Genomic DNA, 22493 nt, shown 5'->3' with positions numbered 1-22493 from the left:
AGACTCATACTAAAGGGAAATTTATGAAAGCAATGAATTCATTGCTTATTAAACATCAAAGTACTTGTGCACTTCCACTGTTTTTGTCAACTTAATGAACTTGGACCTTGTAAAGTATGCTTACCACTAATATGAGAATTGGTTATGAAGCAGTCATTTTAAATTCTTTTAATGACTCAGTATCAAACAATTAAGGAAAATCCTTTATTGTGCAAAGTTTACACTTTGTACTCACTAGACACTGGACGAAAATACTACAAATTCTATATTTATGCTATAAATATATATATTTATGCTACAGTTCAGAAAAATCAGCAAATACTTACCACCAAAGGCATGAACTGGGAAGGTGAAGGTTTTGTTTTACTGACCGCTGTGACCATCACTGCAGTGTCACCTGACTTAGTTAAACAAACAACAATACTGGTAAATTTTTTAAAAATCAGATATTAACATATAAGCAGTGAATGACTGAATCCTCCCTCAGTTAAATGAAGGGAAAAGAAATGTTATTCCATGACACAATGACTATGAAAATAATTATTCACAAGTAGTCCGATCTTAATCCCTTCTGCATGATCATGATCTGTATTAGAATAGTCACTAAGTTTTTCAAAAGCAACAGAACTAAAGGGAAAAGGCTCACTGATAGCGTAGTCACATCCAATCATATTTTCTACTTCTTATTAGGAAATTTAGCCTATTAAAAATTTCCCAAGTATTACTATTGAAGAAACCTGTAAAATTACTTTCTCTAGAAAAGCATTACAGAGTTTACAAGAATAAAACAGAACCCCAAGTTTGGAAGAGATCTTAAAGTTCATTTAATATACCTAGTCCTCTGACTCCCTGGTTGTCTGGAATGGTTCTGACACTAGAAATGGTCTGAATTAATTTCCAATACCAAAATTCTAAGAAGTTACATGATGTTGTAAAGATATTCAGTACCAGTCTTGATAACCATTTTTTTTTTTTTTGATAACCATTTTTAAGATGAAAATTTAACAACTTGGACTTTTTACCTGTACTATAGCAGAGCCATCTGCAAATCTGGCCAGTTTTCCAGAGGATATTTCTAATTTTCTGTTTAAAATAAAAATTCAATACAAAAGGACTTAGGTCATCAGTACAATTCCCAGCTTAGTATAAAGCAATTAAAGATTCTAATAGAAGAACTAAAGGTTACCAAGCCCCACAGGCCCCCAACCAGCAAAAAACAAACTAAAAAGGGATAGAGTTCACTATCATTATTGAAGATACAGGGGAATTTAAGAGCTGCTTTAGGAAAAACAAAGAAACCAAGGCACAGGATAATCTGAATGACACAGTATTTCTGCGGTGCAAAAGCTTTCTTCTTCTTTTTTTTTTTAAATAATTTTTAGTGGAGTATAGTTGCTTTACAATGTTATGTTAGTTTCTGCTGTACAGCAAAGTGAATCATTTATATGTATACATATATCCCCAGAAGCTGTCTTCTTAAGTGTTTTTCCCATTTACCACCTTAGTCTCTTTTGTTTTACCACCCTTGCCTTGTTGATTAAAGTAGCCTTTTACCACACAAACTAGATCATTTCTCTCCTTAAATCCTTTAAAATTTCCCTCATTACTTTCCAAATATAAACTCCAAGATTGACTGCAGACACCTTCATTTTCTACAATGGTGCCAAGATAAAGTCAATGGGGGAAAGAAACAGTCTTTTCAACCAATGGTGCTGGGACAATTGGATATCCATATGCAAAAAAGTTAATACAGTTGGACCCTTTCCTCGTATTATAAATAAAAATTAACTCAAAATGGATTATTGACTTAAATGTAAAAGTTAAAACTATAAAACTCTAAGGAAAAAACACAGGAATAAATCTTCATAAATTTGGGTTAGACAATGTCTTCTTATAGATGACATCAAAAGCACAACAAAAGGAAAAGAATAGATAAATCTGACTTCATCAAAATTAAAAACTTTCATGCTTCAAAGAATATTATCAAGAAAGTGAAAGAAAACCTACAGAATAGGAGAAATTATTTTGAAATCATATACCTGATAAGGGACTTGTATCTAGAATATGTAAAGAATTCTTACAACTTAACAATAAAAAGAAACCCAGTTTTAAAAACTGGCAAAGGATTTGAACAGATGTCTTTTCAAGGAAGATCAACAAATGGCCAACAAATAATGAAAATATGCTCACCATCATTAGCCGCTAAGGAAATGCAAATCAAAACCACAATGAGATACTGTTCACATCTATTAGGATGTTATGTGTTGATGACGATGTGGAGAAATTGGAACTCTCATACACTGCTGATTGAAATGTAAAAGGGTGTATCTGCTTTGGGAAATAATCTGGCAATTCCACAAAAGGTTAACAAAGAAGTACTATATGACCCAGCAATTCTACTCCTGTATATATCCAAGAGAAATGAAAACATATGTCCATGTAAAAATCTGCACATGAACCTTCACAGCAGCATTATTAATAACAGCTCCCCAATGGAAACAACCCAGATGTCTGCCAACTGACAAACGAGTGTATCAAGGAAGAGAGTACGGATACTGACAAGGCTGAGCCAAGGAGTGGACTATCCCCACCCTGGCTAAGAATAAGCCCTCCCAATTGTATCAAAAACCAGGAGAGAAGTGGAGCCAGGGAAGCACTGTTAAAAGCTTCTAAAGCTAATATACAGCATGGGTTTGAACTGCAAGGGTCCACTTATACATGGATTTTTTTTTTAGTAAACACAGTCTTCGGTTGGTTGAATCATCTGATGCAGAACTATGAATAGGGAGGCCTGACTATGGGACTTGAGCATCCTTGGATCTTGGTACCCACGGTGGGTCCTGGAACCAATTCCACACAGATACTGAGAGATGACTGTATTTACAATGGGGACTGAATGAGTTGGTGAGAGAAAAACAAACAAGCAAACAAACAAACCAGCTCTGCAGTACCCCCAATGTTCTCAAACCCATGCTTGATTTATCGTCAAATACCAAATCCTCCTACTTTCTTTGTTCCCTCTCTTGAGTCTAGCCAGTGTCTCCTTTAGGGATCCTAGACCACCCACCAGATAGTCCTATGGTCCTGCCTTGGTGATTGCCCTAATTTAAACTGTTTTTTCCCCAGGTGTGTGCAATTTATAGTATGTAAAGAACCAGGTGGTTACTTTCCTGGTTACTTGTGGTTACTTGTCTCATGATCTCAGTTGGTGCTAACTGACCTATGTAATTTTTTCTGTTAATGCACTTTTAGTTATTTTTGGTGCAAATCTGGTATTAGTTTTGTATTTCATGGTTGATTTTACCTCTTATCAGTTTACTTGCCAAACATTTTAATGTATAAAATACCTTCAAATATTAATACATAATAGATTGCTAACACATCAGTGGCAAGTGGAACTGGGTGGCTATGGAACTGTATGGGAAGGAGATTTTTGAGCTTTTTAAATGTTGAACCATGTGAGTGAATACCTAATCAAAAAATACTTTTGAAAAAAATAAATAATAAAAAGGATAAGATGAGCAGGGAGATCCTATTGGTGGGCAGAAGAGTGGGAGGAGGCAGCTTAGGAAGATAGAAGGGAAAAGAGGAGCCATCTGCCACAGGAAGTAGAACTCCAGGGAGAGAGATATGCTTAAAGAACATTTTTAGAAACACTTGCAAAATGGTATGGAATGTAACCACCGTACTCCAACTTCCACCAAGAAAAATTCAGTAGTATTGATACAAAACTCACCCCACCCCCACCCCTGCAAACAAAACAAAACAAAACATCCACTTTTAAGATTTGGCCTTGCTTTGTTGCTAACTCACATTTCATCTTTTCACTCCATCCACAGTAAGTTATTTGTAGTTACTCAACGCACTCTCTCACTTCTCTGCAATTGCGCTTGCCACTTTGTCTGCTACCTTCTCCTTGCCTTTCAGGATTCACCTTGAACAGTAAGCTTTAGGGTGTGATAAACATCCCTCTGTGCTCCTTCAGCACCCTGTTCATACCTAATACCTTTCCCACACTGATTTTCTCAGCACTGAACCTCTGTTTATCTTACTTCCTCATCAGACAATCTCTAGTGCCTTGTAACTCAATATCGTAGATGCTCAAAAATAACTTGTTGAAATGAAAATTAAAGTTACCCCAAAGGTTACTGTAAGTATTAAATACATTTACCACAGTAGTATACAACCTCCTAGGGCACTGTAAAGAATACATATAACAAGTATAAAGTATGTGGTACATAGTAATCACCCAAAAAAGTTTGCTGCAAACAACAAACTTATGACAAAGAAAATAATTGATTTACCCAGCAGGTATGATATTTATGAATCTCATTGTTACAACACACAACACAGGTTTAAAAAGAGGTTACAAAAGAGGTCCAGGTTGACTAATAAATGAAAGATTCAAAGTAGATTATTCATGAAAAATTTGGAGGGCAGAGGCTAATCTTGTTGCTTTGAGTCCCTCATGCCTAACAAATAGGAAATGTCTGTTGAGTAAAATGTTCTGGGGCATTTCTTCAGAGAAGAATAAATGTTCAGTCCTTGAAGAATGGAAGAGATATCTTTTCCCTCAAAAAATCAAAATCAAGGAATGCCAGAGGTGGAAAGACCTTAGAGATCATCTAGCCTAGAGGTCAGCAAACTACAGCATGTTTCTTTACAGCCTTTCACCTAAGACTGTTTCTTACATTTTTAGACGGTTTGTAAACACACATGAATATGTGATACAGTATGCAGCCCACAAAGCCTAAAATATTTCCTATCTAGCCTCTTACAGAAAAAGTTTGCTGAATCTTTATCTAATTCAGTCTCTTCATTTGCGGGGCAGAGAGGGAGGGCTGGGGGGGCCGAAAGTGGTGAACTAACTTGTTTAAAGATCATTCAGTAACTTAGGGAGGAAGTCTTGGATTCAAAGCCAGATTTTCTGGCTTTTGTATGAACTAGCATAAAAGTTTTTTTAAAAGTACATGTGAAAGGTGTAGATATATAAAGTAAGCATTAGCAGTTTTATTTATTCTAAAAATGAATCCGGTAGTTTTTAAAAAGTGATTTTCGACATGAATTCTGGCAGACAGACCCCTAAAGAGAGTAACGGTTTGAAAAACAAGTTCAAAATCCACCTAGCCTCATAGTACTAGCTTTGGTTGACTCTGAGCAAGCTACCTAACCTTCTCTGAGCCTGTTGTTTTAATACATTTACTACAGGCTTAAACATGAGAGTATCATATAACCGGCGTTCAATAAACTGACCTTGCCCTTCCCTTTCTACCCAGGGTCATACAGGCCAAGCTTTTTAGGCAGTAAACTGAATTGGATGACGTAAGCATCAATGATCAACGCATTATCTTTTCATTTCATAGCCCAGGAGTCCCCGAAAATAAAGGGAACGGAAAACAGGTGGACAGACTCAGCTGGGGAAAAGAAGCCCGGAGTGGGGCAGAAGGGAGGAACAAGAAGCAAAGGGCACGAGGCTGAGACAGCGCGAGAAGGAGGGTGCCAAGAGACAGACTCAAAATCCGGAAAGGGAAATTTGGAATTTAGGTTTGGGATAAAGAGGGGGAAAGAGACCTGGGGTGTCGGATTCGTACTCTAGGAGGTGAATGTACTCGGGCTGGCCTGTCATGATGCCTTGTGAAAGAACAGAGAACGCACACCGTTCCTTACCTGCTGCCTAAGTCCACGGCCACGGTTCGCGACCCCGCGCCACCCCATAGTGCTCGCACCTGCAGCTGGGTGAGTGTCCGACCCCGCCCTGGCAGACGGAGGGGACCATGGCCCAGTGGCCGGAGCCAGACGCACGAGCAGCAAGGTCTGCAGGCCGCCATGACACCCGGCAAGCGCTCAGCCCGGGCTGCGCCCTGATTGGCTTGCTCAGCAGGTAGTGGGCGGAGCCTAATGTAGTTTCGTTTCCGCGGTGCAGTGGGGAACGCCGGGGAAGCGGATACCGGGCCGCTTTCTACGAAACCTAGAGAGGGCCAAACCTATCTGAACGCGATTGTGACTTAACCAGTCCTTCTTTCCGTATTAGCCAATGAACAATTAGAAAAATAATGTGGGCTTTTGGGTTGTTTTTTGTTTTGCTATAGTATTTTAAAAGAAAGTCCTAGAATAATGTAAGTGTTTAATAAGTAGAGTAAGTATAGTAGTAATAGAAGTAATCAGAAAATACATTATTATTTGGCTTATGGGAGCTGAGAATTAGGAGAATTTGCGCAGTGGGCCATGGAAAGAGATCTTTCTCTCTCCCCTCCTTCGCCCTGGCTTTTGTTTTATAAATTCAAGCCACAAATATATTACTGCGAAGGTTTGCGTTAATTTATTTCTAGTAAGTTAATTTCACTTCTTGTTGACCTATATCGTCATTTTGTATATCTTTATGATCATTTTGGATTCATCTTCCTTTCCACTGATAATATTTAGCAGTTTATTCCTCTGCCTGTTTTGGTCAAGTGTTAATACTTTCTAAACCAACTCTTAAATGCGAAGTGCTTGCTACTATTTAAAAAAAATGTTTTGGAAAATGAAAAAGGTTTTTGGAATTTGAATTTGATCCATTTCTAGGGGGTGGATAAATTTCTCCCACCCCTCTTAATCTGCCTGTTGGAAAATCTTTACGTGGTTCCTGGAATGAACCAATGATCATTTTTCTACTATGAGGGTCATATTACTCTTTTAAGGTCATAATCCCATCCCCCCCAAAGAAATCCAAACAAAATCCAATGCACATTCAAGCAGAGTTTTAAGAACAAAAAGTGTTAACTCCAGACAGAAAAATTATAATATTTGGTGGCAAAGCAGCTCCCTTATACCTTGCTCTCAAGAGCTATTATCACTGATTTGGAATTTCCATGCCAATAGAAGGGATTACTGTTAACTCTATTTATAGGTATTTAGTGTTAAAGTAGTTTTTGCCTCTTCCTCTACCTTTGACTTTACCTTGTTGCCAGTGTTTCCAAGACCATTCCATTGAGACCTGTTATAAGGACAAATCTATCAGAATCTACCTGCCGCAATTCAACATGATTTTAGATTTATAAAATAAGAATACTAAATCACCTTTTGGTAGAGTACCTAAGTACTATATAATCATTTTCATTTAGGCAGTATTGCCTAGTAGTTTAGAGCATAGACTTGAAGTTGTTACCAATCCCCAAAGGGTCAGTGACCCCTCAATGGGTCCTTTGCCTGGAGTTGCAAATGCCACTCAAATGAAACCAGGTTCAGTATAGCACAGCAGAAACTTTTATTGATTAAGGAATTGAGAAAGGAGAGCTCATGCTCTAAAAATACCTTCTCCCCAAAGGGAGGGGAGTAAGGGAATTTTAAGGGGTAAGAGGCAGATAAGTCATCAGGGCTGTAGGAAAGGGTAGAGATTTCCAGGGGCAGCTGGGGGTAGCTGGGGCATACGCAGTTTTCCATGCTTCTTTGCACAAGGCATGAATTGTGCCTAGCAGAATACAAATCCTCCCTTTGGGCAGAGATTATAGCACAGTAATTAAGCAGAGGTAACTTTTGGATACTTCCAGGTCTTGTGTGTGTAGGTGTGTTCCTCTGGTCAAGTCAGAGCTGGTTCAGGACAGTTGACCACTACATATCTCTTAAAGCAGAGCTACAAAACAACTCTGTCAAACACCAGGTGATTTGGAAATAAACAAAGAGATAAATCAAGGCAAGGATCCATTAGCTCTCAGGGACTGGTACGAATGACAAAGTATCTCCCTTCTTCATTCCTTGATGAATGAATTAAGTTTCTGCTGTGCTATACCAAATCTGGTTTCATTTGATTGACATTTTCAACTCCAGGCAAAGAACCCATAGAACCATTGAGGGGTCTCCGACCCATTGGGAATCGGTAACAAAGTTAGTCCTGAATGGTCCCAGTCTTGGCTTTGCCATTTGCTAGTTGTCTGACCCTATCTCTCTGAGCCTCAGTTTCTTCATCTGTAGAAATGGATAATACAAATCTCAAAGGATTTTTGTAAAGATTAAACATGACAGAGGATGTAAGATGTTTATCATAGTACATGGCACATTGTCAACAACTCAATAAATTGTAGATTCAGCTTTGATTCAGCCTTTAAAAAATTTTTAATTTAATTTATTTTTTTACAGCAGGTTCTTATTAGTTATCTGTTTTATACATATTAGTGTATATATGTCAATCCCAATCTCCCAATTCATCCCACCACCACCACCCTGCCCCGCTTTCCACCCTGGTGTCCATACATTTGTTCTCTACATCTGTGTCTCTATTTCTGCCTTGCAAACCGGTTCATCTGTACCATTTTCCTAGATTCCACATATATGCATTAATATACGATATTTGTTTTTCTCTTTCTGACTTACTTCACTCTGTATGACAGTCCCTAGGTCCATCCAAGTCTCTACAAGTGACCCAGTTTCATTCCTTTTTATGTAGTTCAGCCTTTTCTTAATTTTCCCTCTAGTTTCCTCTGTTTGAAATACTGAACAACCTTCTTTCCTTCAGAAACTAACCATGAATCGGTTAGCTTTCATCCAGTTGGAAATGCTAGAAAGCAGAATGTGCACATTAAACCCAACTGTTTCCTCACACCAATCCAAAATAATTGAAATGGTAGTAATTGGATCATAAACTCCAAGGCAAATGTGGATAGTGAAATCTTGTGGCAGAGCATTATTATGAAGTAGTCATACAGATGATCAAGCTATGTTTACATTAAGCATTTTAAGACTGACGTAGAAAGAAATGTATAAAATGTTTAAATTCTTGTGGTTGTAGCTACTGAAGCTATGACCCATGAGGTTCAATCTGAAATTGAACCTCACATTCTAGAAGTATAGTTCTGCCAAGTCTAGTTTGAGAGTCAAAATATAATTTAAAATCAGTTTCTTTACCTTGAAGCACATTAACGGTGATCCAATTTAAATCCACCAGCAATGTTTTTCAGATCTCCTTTTCTCTTTTCTTCAAACTCCAATGAAGCTGCATCAGAATAGTTAATACCACTGCACCCTCTGAGTAGCAATTTCATTTAAGTAAAACACCATTGCATTAAATGATCGTTAATTAAAATTTAATTTGGTTTGTAGTTTGGTTTAATATTGATAAATATTTATTTATTTATTTTAGTTTTATGACTAAGCTACCAGAATAAGGAACTTATGTTTTGTTATATATTTGTGCATATTTAAGCAACATAATAAAAAGTATCTTCGGACACTGAAGGGTTACATGAAATTTTTTTTTCTTGAAAGAATGTAGCATATTCAGCATTAAGAAAGTCTGCTCAACACCATTGCCAGAGGGAGCTTTCTAAATCACAAACCTAAATGTGTCTCTATCTTTTTTTTTTTTTTTTTTTTTTTGTGGTACGCGGGCCTCTCACTGTTGTGGCCTCTCCCATTGCGGAGTGCAGGCTCCAGACGCGCAGGCTCAGTGGCTTTGGCTCACGGGCCCAGCCGCTCCGCGGCATGTGTGATCCTCCTGGACCGGGGCACGAACCCGCGTTCCCTGCATCGGCAGGCGGACTCTCAACCACTGCGCCACCAGGGAAGCCCCTGTGTCTCCATCTTGATTAAACTTCTTCTATGGCTTCCTAAATCTTTAATCTACATGATAAAATCTCAACTGCTTTGTGTGGACTATGAAATTTTTCCTATTTAGCCTCATCAGTTTTGACTTACTACCCTACTTCTTTATCTCACTCTCCTCATTTTTATTTTATTTTATTTTTTTGACCACATGGCATGCAGGATCTAGTTCCCTGGTCAGGGATCGAACCAGTGTCCCCTGTAGTGTAAATGTGGAGTCTTAACCATTGGACCACCAGGGAAGCCCCCCTCTCCTCATTTTATATTCCAAGTAAACTGAACTACTTGTTCTTCTCTAACATATCACCTTCTCTTTTGCCTCTGTGCCTTTGCATGTATGATTCTCTGTGCTTTGCTCACATCCCCTCTCAAGTGTCAGTCTTGCAAACTCAGTCTTCTGGTCTCAGCTTCAATACTATTTTCTCAGACTTCCCCAGACTGACTTATGGGTACAGCCTGTCTGTCCTCCCACTTATTAATTAATTCACATAGTCATTATTTCACCCATGGAAATGAATGTGGGAATAGGTACTGCATAGTGGTTAAAAGGGCTGGCTCTGGAATCAGATTGTCTAGGTTTGAATCTCACCTCTGTCACCTCTTAAACATGTGACTCTTGGTAAGTCACTTACCCTTTCTATACCTCCTTTTCCTCATTTGTAAAATGAGAATGAAAAGAATATCTACCTCTTAGGGTTGTTATGTGGATTTAAATGCAGCCTTATTTTTATGGAACTAAGCATGGTCCCTGGCACGTGGAAAATGTAATATTTATTTATTTTTAATTAATTAATTAATTTTTGGCTGTGTTGGGTCTTCGTTGCTATGCGTGGGCTTTCTCTAGTTGCAGTGAGCTGGGGCTACTCTTTGTTGCAATGTGCAGGCTTCTCATCATGGTGGCTTTTCTTGTTGTGGAGCACGGGCTCTAGGTTTGTGAGCTTCAGTAGTTGTGGCACGTGGGCTCAGTAGTTGTGGCTTGCAGGCTCTAGAGCGCAGGCTCAGTAGTTGTGGTGCACTGGCTTAGTTGCTCCGCGGCATGTGGGATCTTCCCGGACCAGGGATCGAACCTGTGTCCCCTGTATTGGCAGGTGGATTCTAAACCACTGAGCCACCAGGGAAGTCCCAATGTAATATTTATTAAATACCTGCTTTATGTCAGGCACTATATCCTAGGCTCAGAGGATATAAGGGTGTCAAGACAGTCATAGGTCATAAAAATCCCTGCTTTATGGAGCTTGCAATATAGTATGAGAAATTGACAAAAACACAACCAAACAAACAGAAAAACTAGAGTGTGATTCATGCTAAGAAGGGGATAAGCAGGTGTGAAGATAGAAAATAGTGGGATGAAGGCATAATTTACATCAAATAAGGTGCCCAGGGAAACACTTCCTGAGGAGGAAACATTTGAGCCAGCCTGAAGGATGAGAAGGAGATGGCTTCTGAGACATGGGGGCCAGGTGGGAGAAGCCACTTGCAGGGGGATGGTTACCCCTAAGTCAGGAAAGGGTTTGGCTTCTGTGAGGACATGTGGAAAAGCCAGTGTGGCTAGAGAGTGGTAAGCAAGAATGTGGCAGTCGCTGTCAAAACGGTTGGAGCTGATTCAAGGAGAGGACCTAGAGTAATAAGAGTAATCAGCATACCAACGATGTCACAAGCCATGGAAATGCATGATATCACCTAGAGAGAGGTTAGAAAGAAAGAAGAGGCCTGGGTCTGAGCCCTAAGGAGGGAGAGGCTGCCAAGTCTATGGAAATGGAGCCAACCTTGTTGCAGGAGGAAAGCTAGGATGTACTATGCTAGGTATTTTCCATTTGCACCTGCTCCATCCATTTTCTACCCTTTTCAGCTCTGCCCTGTACCGCAAGGGGCTGATTTATGGCTTGTAACACCCCGACTTCCTGGCCCTCTGACTTTTGTTTGGGTCAGCCAGTGGGAGACACCAGCAGGAGATCAAAGGACTAGAGGAGAGAGAAATTAAAAGCACAGAACCTTTATTCCTTGTGATGTGGCAGTGACTGCTTCCGCCTGTCACTGCAGCACCTTCCAGGTGGCCCTGCTTGCTTGACTCTAGCTATCACTCCAATTATACTGTTTCTCCTCCTTGCTGCTTCAAGCCTTAACAGCTTCCTCCTGTTGCCCATCTCTCAGTGCCTAATCGTTCCTCATTGTTAGTTCCAGAATCTGCCTTCCCCTCTCTAAATAGTCCTTTCATTAAATTCTCTTAGAACTCATTTGAGTATGCCCTCTGTTTCCTGCTTCCCTTTCCTGCTCCTCAGAGACAGTCTCTCTTCACTCTTTTGTGTCTCAGCAGTAGAACACCGTTACTTGTTACTAGAAGCATGTTACTCTGGAGGTGAGAGTTGAGGGGTATGCTGTTCTGATTAACCCTCAGTCTTAGGAAGGTATTATCTCCCTGGATCTTGGGTGGGAGTAGCATTCTCAGTGCTGAAGCCCCTCTTCCAGGTGTGATTCTGGGCCCAGCATGTATTCTGCCTCTTCCCCAGAGGTAAAGGGTTATGTTGTTTCTTCTCCCATGTGCAGTGGGTTTTCACAGTGCATTAGGGTGACAACATTTACCTTCCCACAGTGGGTAAGGCTTTTTTTCCTATGCGGAGGTAAGGGAGAAGGATCCAGTGGGGCTTCTGCCTTTCCCGCAGTGACTGCTGTCCTCCTTCTGCAGGATTGCACCAGGAAGGACACTTTCTCAGGACTCCTGCTCTCATCCTAGGCTTTTTTGTGAGTGCTCAGTGAGGTCCACGGAGAAGAGCCTGTGAGTGGTTGTGAATTTGTCTTGTATCTGCAGTGTCCAGGGGTTCTATAGTCTTTTGGCAGCCCACACTTGGCTTTAGCAATTGGTTAAAAATGGTAGTTGAATTCTTCTTGCCAGTGTCTTTTGGTGACTGTGCCAGGTAAGCAAGGGCTCATGGCCTGTCTCTCTTTGGAGGCTCTTATCTTTCCTTAGGTTTCAGATTATCTGGTTACTCTGTCATTTTAGCTCTCTAATGGGTTCTAGAAGAGTTGTGAATTTCCAGATTGTCAGTTGTTGTTGTTATTTATAAGGATGGGATGCTGTTTCAAGATTTCTGCATCCTAAGCAGAAACCAGAGGTCTCACATGTAATTCAAGACCTCTCCTCTCCACCAGTCCAGAGAGGTGAAGAAAAAGTAGAATTTGTTCTTTCATTATTTTATTTTTTAGCCTCATCTTGCCTCCATAATTTATGGTTCTTCCAGGATTGGAACAAAGGAGGAGAGAGCAGAGAGAGATGAAAGATTTCAGTTTCTGGAGCCAATGGAGTCCTTATTTGACACTGTCTGGTTTTCATGTCCCCCATTACTGTAGGCATCCAAAACCTGGCTGTGATATGGGCTGTATTGTGGGACCACCTCTGCTGAGACCACCAAACTGCACAGTTTCCTAATGTGGATACTTTCTGGGTGACATTTTGTGACCTTCCCAGCTTCTGCTCCTGGTGTTCTATTGCACAGCTTCTTACTGCTGAGATCCTTTTGTCTTGGCTTTTCATCAAAATAGCTTCCCTGGGTTCTCTTGGCACACGAACTCACACATCCTTTCCCCCCAAACTGGTAGCACTATAGCTTATTTCAGCCACTGACCTCTTTTCTTGCCCTGCCATTGCAGGTGGCTCCAGTCAGTCTCTGGCCTCCAAATTCTCTTATGGGGGAAGCAGGCACTAGCGTCCATATTCTTAAATGTCCCTGTATGACCACTTTGTAGTAGCAGGATGGACTCTCACCCAAAATTTGGCTGGATGTCAAGACTGATGTGACACCTCCACCCCCTCCTCCATCCACATACCAAGTGAGTATGAAAAGGTGTATTACTTACCTAATAAGGCTTATGGGGGAAGCAAGACAGACTTCACAAGCTGATTTGAAAATGGCTTGAGAAAGCCGGGAAAGGAGACTGGCTTGGAGTTTCTATTGTGGTTATGAAGTGGGGCAGGGGTGAGTGTCCCTATGTGTGGGTGGGCAGAGGTTTGTGTGCTTTGAATTTCCCACTGCTGCAAAAGGAGGGAGCACTTGAGCTTTCTTAACAGTGTCCCAGATGTAAGGCACAAGGAGAAGAGGGACAGTGAGGGTTATAAGTCATCAGCAAACATCAAAAAAATGGATTCAAATTCTTTATTCCAGTCCTCCAGCTCTAGGTGACATATGTCAAGCCGTCCTGAGAACTCTCTTACTGTGTTTGCTCCTATTTTATGGCATCACAGGGCTATTTTTTTTTTTTAATTGTTTGGCTGTGCCGCGCGGCATACAGAATCTTAGTTCCCCAACCAGGGATCAGACCTGTGCTCCCTGCAGTGGAAGCATGGAGTCTTAACTACTGGATGCCAGGGAAGTCTATTCTATAGCTTAATAAATGTTTAGTTGGGGAAGGAAATAATATTTTTCTAATTCTCTTTCAGTGGTTCTCTTGAGCTCCCATTGCTTAGTTTGGTTGAGCGTGGGATGAGCAGGGTGGCTCTGTATTCCTCCATGGAAAGGGCAGGAAAATGCCACATCTTTCCTAACTAGGCTGGCAAGTCTCTACCTACATAACGTTCTTTAATTAGAGTTCCAAATTGTTAGTGTCCTCTGTTTTGGCTGGAATGGGTGATGGGAGTTGATCATCATGGACTGGTTCTGCTGTCTTGGATCTTGTAGAATGTTGGGGTAATTATGACTGATTATTTTCATTTTTGGAGCCTTAACTGAAATTCTGGTACAGTAGGAAAAGTCCTCACTTAACATCCTGTTTTACACATAATGGGAGGAAAGTTTCCTTCACTGAAATGGGAGAGAAGGCGGGGATAGGAGAAAATGTAGGTGAGTTTGAAGGCTTGCCTAAGGGAGAATCAAGGAAATTTGTCTTACCTCAGTATCTTTAATGAAGTTTGAGGTAAGGCCAGTAGCTGAGATTTGGGGGTTGGGGGAAAGAGAAGATATATGAAGTTTAGGAAGAAAGTTATTTTGGGGGATAGAAAAGTGAATCTGCTTAGGAAACATGATGGGATTGCCAGACATTGGTACATGGCTGTGTGCTCTTTGAGATTTGTGATCATGAGTTTCAAGGGAAACCAATCTATTCATTTGGGTGAATTTTTTTTCTAGCAAAGTTTACTTGTTTGGGGCAAGAATGGAGAAAGTGCGTGGTTGGATTCATCTAGAGATGGGGTTTTCTAGGTGCTATGGACTGAAATGTGTTTCCTCAAAGTTCATATGTTGAAGCCCTAGACCCCAGTGTGATTGTATTTGGGATAAGGAAGTAATTTAGGTTAAACCAGGTCATAAGGGTGGGACCCTGATAGGATTAGTGTTCTTAGAAGAGGAAACACCAGAAAGCTCTTTCTCTCACTCTGCCATGTGAGAACACAGTGAGAAGGTGACCATCTACAAGCCAGGAGGAGAGCCCTCACCAGGAGCCAAAGATGCTGGACCTTGATCTGGGACTTCTAGATTACAAACCTGTGAGAAAATATATATCTGTTGTTTAAAGCACTCAGTCTATGGTATATTATTATGGCAGCCTAAGCTGACTAAGACACTGTGCATGGATGACAGAGGGAGAGAGGGGCAAAGGATTTGGAGATATTTGCAGAGGAGTGATTATAAGGATGGGACTATGAAATCTAGGCTGGACAAGTAGCTCCAAATATGAAGTCAGAACACTGATGAACAGTGAGAAATGGTGGGGTCAATGGACTGAAGTTTGAATTATAGCAGTGGGAATAAAAGATGGTGGTTGTTTTCAAGGTTTACGCATGTTGAAGTATATATCAGTATTCTTTTTAATGGTACAATAATATTTCATTGTATGGGTATACAATTTATGTATCTGTTTATCAGTTAATGGATTTGGGGTCATTTCCAGGTAAATGATTCAATAGATTATTTTGTGAGTGAATTTGTATTGGACTTCTGACATTTTCAGTTAAAAGAGTCCCCCAAAATACATGGTAGATGTTTATGTAATACGTAATGAAGTGGTCTAGACTATACTGCCTCAAAATAGGCCACGTTGGCATAAGGATTATTTTGAGCTGAAGGAAATTGAGAACCAACAAATATAAGAAAAATTCTGTGCCCTCCCCTTATCTGCCTAGAAATAGGGCATAAGTTTCCCTTTGTGAAGATGGCATAAAACCCCCTCCCCCTTCTTCTGTATCAGGATGGGGAGAATGACCCTTATCACTGGAAATGGAGGGCTGGCACTGAGATGAATCTGCCTAAACAAACCTTACTAAAATAACTCTCATCTTCCACTCGTTTCCCTCAGTTTATCACTACTAGAAGCCCAACCCCCCCTTTCCTTAGTCTATTTGCTTTTCTACAATTTATCACACTTTTAAAAAATGTTACAGTCCCTGAGTCTAACTGCTTCTTTGGGTTTTCACTTGTTTTCTATGAAGCCTCCGTGCATGTAAAAATATTAACATCATTAAAATTTGTATGCATTTTCTTTTTTTAATATGTCTTTTGTCAGTTTAATTCACAGGCCTCAGGTACTTAAACTAAGAGGGTAGAAGAAAAGTTTAAGAAACACCTGTTCCTCATTGTCATGGATTTATTAAGAAAGCCGCAACTGGATATTACCACTGTCCCACATTTTCTGCTAAGAGGAAAGCAATAACAGGGGTTTGGACATTTCCCTCCTTTGGAACGGTCACCCAGCCTTTCTGGTACAGGTAGCAGATATCTCTTCAGTATATTCCCCAGGAACCAAGTGAACTGAGCAGTTTTAGGGCTTTGAATCATTTAGATAACTAAAAACTCCCACCTTAAGGCAGAGGGTAGGAGCAAGTTAGGTAATGCAAGGATAATACTTGCTGCTACTTTTTTTGGAGGAGAATAAGGGACAGTAAAAATCCCTTTAGCCTCTCTTTGTCTTGGTGTACTGAAATTTCCCTCCATCCCAACAAAAGAAGAATCAGAAAGAGGTCTGCTCCAATGAGGGGATCACCCCTAATTTTTCCATACCCTAAAACAGCTAGGTTCTGTTAGACCCTATCCAGACCCTGTCTTATGGGTGTCCTGATACCTCCAATCACCATTATGGTTGTTGCTTCTACCACCACTAGTCATTGTCATTTTTCCTAATGGATGGATTTTCCTATACTGACCACACTCGTGATGCGTTCATTCACCGTCACTAACTGTCTAGGAAAAAGTTTTACAGAATTGTAATGAATAGAATTAACTTACAAATAGATTTTTGTGTGTCTTTAGGATTCTAACTAAATGCAACCTCCATCGGATTGTTATATAAATTTTCATGTTAGTTGTTCTTTGGATAGTGGGATCATTGTTCCTTCTCACAAAACAATTTCTTTAAAGTCAGCATGAAAGAACAATAATTGAGCGCAAAAGCCTGACCTTGCCAACACTGTATTGCATACTCAGTCAAGTGAGTTCAGACCATTATGGCTTATATTAACTGTGTTTGTCATTTGTAATTAATGTGGATTAAAATTTGGAGGAGATTTTTGGAGTTGTTTTCTGTTGATTACGCTAGTGGAAATTTCAGACCATATTAACATTTTCTCTTGCTCCTTAAATTTGTTCTGTGTTTTCTTAACGGAATAATTATGTCTTTGATCTGATTTTGAAATAAGCTGACTTTAATGTTTGGTCAGGAACAATGTAGAGCCATCACTCACCCAATTTTCTCCTTCTCCTTTGACAATTCACACAAAAGTCTGATCAGGAGAGAAGCAATCTGTACATTTGACTTTTGGCTCACTGGGTAAGATGATAATATCGATACAAATTTGGAATATCTTGAAGTAACTTAAGGTTTTGTATTAAAATACACTTACTGTGTCTTGGATATGAAACAGGTGGCTCTGCAGACAGGCGTGAGCTGTTGCTAATAAATGGACTATTGTGCACAAAGTAGCTTTACATTATCATTATTAACGCTCATTAAAATCACGAGCCTTTAGCTTCTCACAGCTTGTTCTCTTTTAAAGAGATGATGTTCAAGGTCATACACTATTCCTTGAAATGTTTACATTTAAAATAAAACTTCTCTTGTTGTGGTTGTACACCTGCATCAGTTATGAGAGAAGAAGCTTTGAAGTTGAGCAGTAATATTAGCTTTAATATTTTATTGTCTTTTTCAGTCTTTCATATAGCTTTCAAAAATTAGTAAGCATACAAGAATTCCATTTGTGCATCTATGTTTGTATTTTCTCTTCCTTTAAACAATCACTATGTCTTTTTTCCTGCTTCCAATAATCATCATTCTTATTTCCATTAAACATTTATGGAGCCCACACCATTGCATGAGAAACCAGAGCAATTTTTGCAGTAAATGCCTGCACATTTTTGTTCCTTAAATACAGGCTCTCATGGACTCCTAACAAGGCAATACCAGGGTGAAGAGGGCAAAAGAGATTTCTTTCAGGCTGCTGCCTAGTTCTCAATAGGCCTCCTTTAATTTGGTTTTGGCCTTAGATACATAGCTTAGTTTAATTTTTCATGGCTGGTTTGTTTCACTCTTCACATCAAAGTTTAACTCCTCCATCTCTCCAGTATTTTCTTATGGAAAATTTCAGTTTTAACCTTTCATAAAGTTTGATTGCTTTGACTGTTAAGAAGGTATACTTCATTCAAGCCTTGATTTTGGTATACAGGCCAATTATTATCCCTTTTGATGAAGAGGTACATTTGGTAAAGGTACTTAAAGTATTAGGGTTCAGTTTCAACAATAATTTATTGTCTATTGGATATAGGCACTATACTGTTTTCACATTTATTATTTTACTTAATTTTAGAGAATAGGGGAGCATGGCCATGCAGACTTGGCTTAATATAAATTTATGAGCTATGAGCTACAGGGAATTCAAATGATGCTGAAGACTGCCCCCTCTTGAGAAATTTGCAAGGAGACATACAAATATAGGGAGATTATATTTTGAGACACTTATTCCTCTTTTCCTGTATTTTCTGCTGTCCTACAATTTTCCCCTACTCAGGAAGTAACGTTGGTATAGTATTCTCACTGTCTCTGAGAAATGTTATAAGAAAATAACAGATACTTAGTTTCTGAGTTTGAAAATAGATGCAGACAATACTTTGAAACAAGTTATTTGTGAGACTTTGGGCAAAAAGCCTGCATACCGTAAAAAATAGATTAGAAAGAATACAGGATGATGTATGAATCATTCTTCCAGTTTGTGAAAAGATATCCAGCAAGGGGAGCAGAGTGGCAATAGGAGCTTCATGGAAGCTTGAGGATCTGTGAGTAGAGGGGACTTCAGCCAGGTGAGCTACTTTCAGTCCCCTAAAGAGCCATGCTCACTTATGCCTTGGTGATTTTGCTCATACTTCTACATTTGCTTGAAGTGTTTTCTCATCTAGACTTCTTCTGGCTGATACTTGTCTTTCAATATGCTGTTCAGGTGTTGTATGTGTTGAGAGGTCTTCCTCAGCCCACTTCAGTCTACTGAGTTTCTGTAAGCTGAGAGTGATTAACTCAGCAGGCCTGGGTTGCCCAAACCCTGAACATTCTAAAGGTCTTTAGGACTGACCCTTGACGACCTCCTGGCATATAACCTCTGAGCCCTTGAAATATCCTTATTGATAAGAGTGTCTTTATATAACCGAGACTTTGTACCACACCAGATACAGGTATCCCAGGCTTTTCAGAAGTTCGCTTTACACCACTTCACTTTCATGAAAGACCTGTATTAGTACCTGTGTTCGCTAACTGAAGGAAATCTGAAGAGGATTTTTGCTTTGATGAAACATGGCAAAAAGAGAAAATAGTGTTCAGCATTTGTTTTGCAGTGAGCAGTTATAGAGACAGTGGCACCCCCAGCAGGGAGAGTGGCACCGCCAAGCTCCTTCCCCAGAGAACTACACTCAGCATCTCGGCATCAAGCTGCCATAGCTTTGAACTGGATTTATCTTGATTTATTTTGTACATCTGTTAGCAAGGTGTGTCCTAAGGTAATTGCTTCTTCACTTTACGCCATTTGGCTTATGAAAGTTTTCATAGGCATGCTTTACTTTTGGATATCTGGGGAAGGCAGTAGTTTATGCTAACAGTGTGATTTGTGGTGAATGCCTGTTTTTTCATTCCTTGGGAATGACTCCCCAGTAAAAATTCTGGAACCAAGGCTCAGGTGTCACACGTCATTGCTGGGAGAATTAAGTGCTATCCATGAGACTCCTCTGGGAGAGTACCCTTGGAAGCTTGTGTTTAGTTTCTCCTGGACTCTGCTCTATGCACCTTTTTTCCTTGCTGATTTTAATCTGTATTTTTTCTGTAATAAATCATAATGTGAATGTAACACACATTCTGTGTTCTGTGGGTCCTTCTAGTAGATCATAGAACCTGAGGGTGGTCTTAATACCCTATGATAATTTTATAAGTGTATAACACTTATCATACAGTCTATTCATTAATTCATTTATCCTTCCATCAATCCATTTGACCAATTAACTACTGAATGCCTACAATGTACCAGGTATTGTGTTAAGCCCAGAGGTTTGGGAGTGAACATGATAGGCAAATTATCTACCTTCGCAAGTTTATAGTCTGATGAAAAAAAGAGACCTATGATAGGCATAGTACAGGATGACATAGGGAACAGAGAGCTCAGAATCCAACACAAACTGGTGTTGAGAGGTATCAGGTAAGCTGCTTGAAAAGTAGGAAAGTGGCCAAGGGATAGAAGAAGTGGTTAATGCAAATGCAACATACATGCAGAAGCCAGGAGTGAGAGAGGAGTGAAATTCATTGTGGCTGGATAATGATGTCTGAGGGAGAAAGTGACAAGTGATGAGGCTAGAGAAGGGGCCAGAAAATGCAGCGTTTTAGCTCCATTAAGCTCCATTAAGGAGTGTGCTCTTTATTCTACTATAAGTGGGGAGCCATAGAAGGGTTATAAACAGGTGAATGAACTGATTAGATTTGTTTTTAGAAAGACTGCTCTGCCTATGATTTGTAAGAATGAATTGGAAAAGCACAAGGAAGTAGGGAGGGGCACTTATTAGGAGGCTATTTCAGAAATCCAGATATGAGATGATAGAGGTCTAAACTGGATTGTTGGAAGTTCACTGGAGAAAAGTGGACAGATTCACAAGATGCTTAGGAGGTAGAATCTATAAGACCAGGTGATACATTGTATGCTGGGGAGAAGGCATGAGAAGAGTCAAATGTGGCACGGTATGCCTGTCTTAGAGAGGTGTGAACAACTGTGTCACTCTTAGAGAAGTGTGAAGAAGGCCAGATTTGGGGAAAAAGATGAGTTCAGGTCTTGTCATGTTGATATTGTTTAATGATTTTTTTCTTCTCTAGTCTGTAAGCTCCATTTGGTCAGCCAGTTGTCCCAATACCATTTTTAATATAATCTATTCTGCTATAACTCAACAGTATCATTCCTGAGATACTTCTCACTGTGTAAGAATGTTATCAAAACAATTGTTTCAGTAGAAAAAGGAAATTAGGGGTTAGAGAGTTTTAGATTGGCAATAAGCAAGTTATTTTTGCTGCAGGGATTTCAATAATAAAGGAATTTTGAATATACATGTATTTAGTTATTAAACACTAAAAATAATAAATTATATTAAAATAGACAAAACAATCTTCTTCATTTTCTTTACATTCCACTCACTCCAGAGCCTCATTCTCCACTTTAATCTTAGGCCTTGACCTGGCAATTTTTCTTGTCGCACACCTCACAAACACCAAAGGTAAATGTAAGAACAAATGTTACGCCCAGGTAAATAAATATTGGAGATGCCAGTAGAGTAGCTAGGCTTCCTAGCAAAGTGGCTCTGTGTCCTATGCTTTGTACACATTTTCTTTACTTACTCAACATTAGCTCTCTATCAAATCATTAAACTATAGATCATGTTATATCCTATGTATGTTGTAAAGCTTGGCACTATTGGAGAAATGGTTGCTATCCCGTCGTTCCCTCCCCCCGGCAAATGATATGAAATGCCACCTTTGGAATATGCTCAATTCTCAGAAACTGTATTTAAAAAAAAACTCTCCAGGAAATTTTGATATTCAGTCAGCTTTGTGTACGGTGACTTTGGAGAATGTAAAGATATGTACTGTAAGCCAGAATTCCTCCTCTCTAGCCAATCACAGTCCTGACAGCAAGATGGCATGAACATAACATTTCACTTTAACCAGAATTTATTGAATGTATGAGACACTGGGCTAGGAGTTGGAGATAAGTAAATCATGGTCTTTGCTTTCAAGTCTGGTAATGGGAGAGGCAAACACATAACCAGATGATTAAAAAAAATATATATGGCAGCGTGCTATACTAGAAGGCTGTGTGCACAGACTAGTGAAGAATTCCAGGGAAGCTCCCTGGGAGAGATGAATTTCAAATTGAACCAGGATAACAGGTCTGAGTTCCTCAGGTATAGAAACGTGGCTGAGGATGCCAGGGGCTACTGCTGGCACAACTAATTGTATCCTATGTGAATGGTACCCCCTGCCTCCACACTGCTCAGGTTATGCAACACAGAAGCCCTGCAAGAGGGAGAACCAAGCGGGGAGATCAATCCAGGCAGAACAATGGCAGAGAAGTGTAAAATAACACATTGTGTTCAGGGAACTAGAATCAGTTTGATGTTACTAGATTGCAAAATGAGTCATGTCCTGATGCCTCAGTTCATAAAAGGGTGTCAAACAAACTAATTTCAATTAAATTTGAGAGTGGGCCTCAGGTCAAATGTTATAGATAGTTGGATCATAAGAGATTGAAAGGATGGAGTTGCCTCTATAGAAATAAAGGAATCTAATAGATTCCTAATAGAGAAACAGGTTTATAGAGATAATGTGTGATAAAAGTACCAGGGGTACCTTCAAATAGAAGACTACCTATGTCCTCACTTGTCTTTTTCTTTGTCACAAGCAAAGAGATTTAAAAAAAACAATAA

General features: G+C 39.7%; 1 protein-coding gene and 1 long non-coding RNA gene across 3 annotated transcripts in view; one reads left to right on the top strand and one right to left on the bottom strand.

Annotated features, from left to right (window-relative positions):
- PNPT1 (polyribonucleotide nucleotidyltransferase 1) overlaps positions 1–5857 on the bottom strand; it is a 39844-nt gene extending 33987 nt beyond the window's left edge. Inside the window, exons 1-3 of the mRNA XM_022597225.3 lie at positions 5668–5857; positions 1023–1083; positions 327–401 (exon numbers count right to left, since the gene is read on the bottom strand). Of these exons, the coding sequence (XP_022452933.1) occupies positions 327–401; positions 1023–1083; positions 5668–5828 (297 nt within the window). The 5' untranslated portion in view covers positions 5829–5857. The remainder of the gene's footprint in view (positions 1–326; positions 402–1022; positions 1084–5667) is intronic.
- Positions 1–22493, top strand: part of LOC111186515 (uncharacterized) — a 224629-nt gene that overhangs the window by 45066 nt on the left and 157070 nt on the right. The window lies entirely within an intron of this gene.

Source organism: Delphinapterus leucas, chromosome 13, assembly GCF_059928025.1.
Source record: "Delphinapterus leucas isolate spDelLeu-1000000601 "Yukka" chromosome 13, BTC_Dleu_Yukka2, whole genome shotgun sequence".
Taxonomy (NCBI): Eukaryota; Metazoa; Chordata; class Mammalia; order Artiodactyla; family Monodontidae; genus Delphinapterus; species Delphinapterus leucas.
This window is presented reverse-complemented; position numbering and strand designations above follow the sequence as displayed.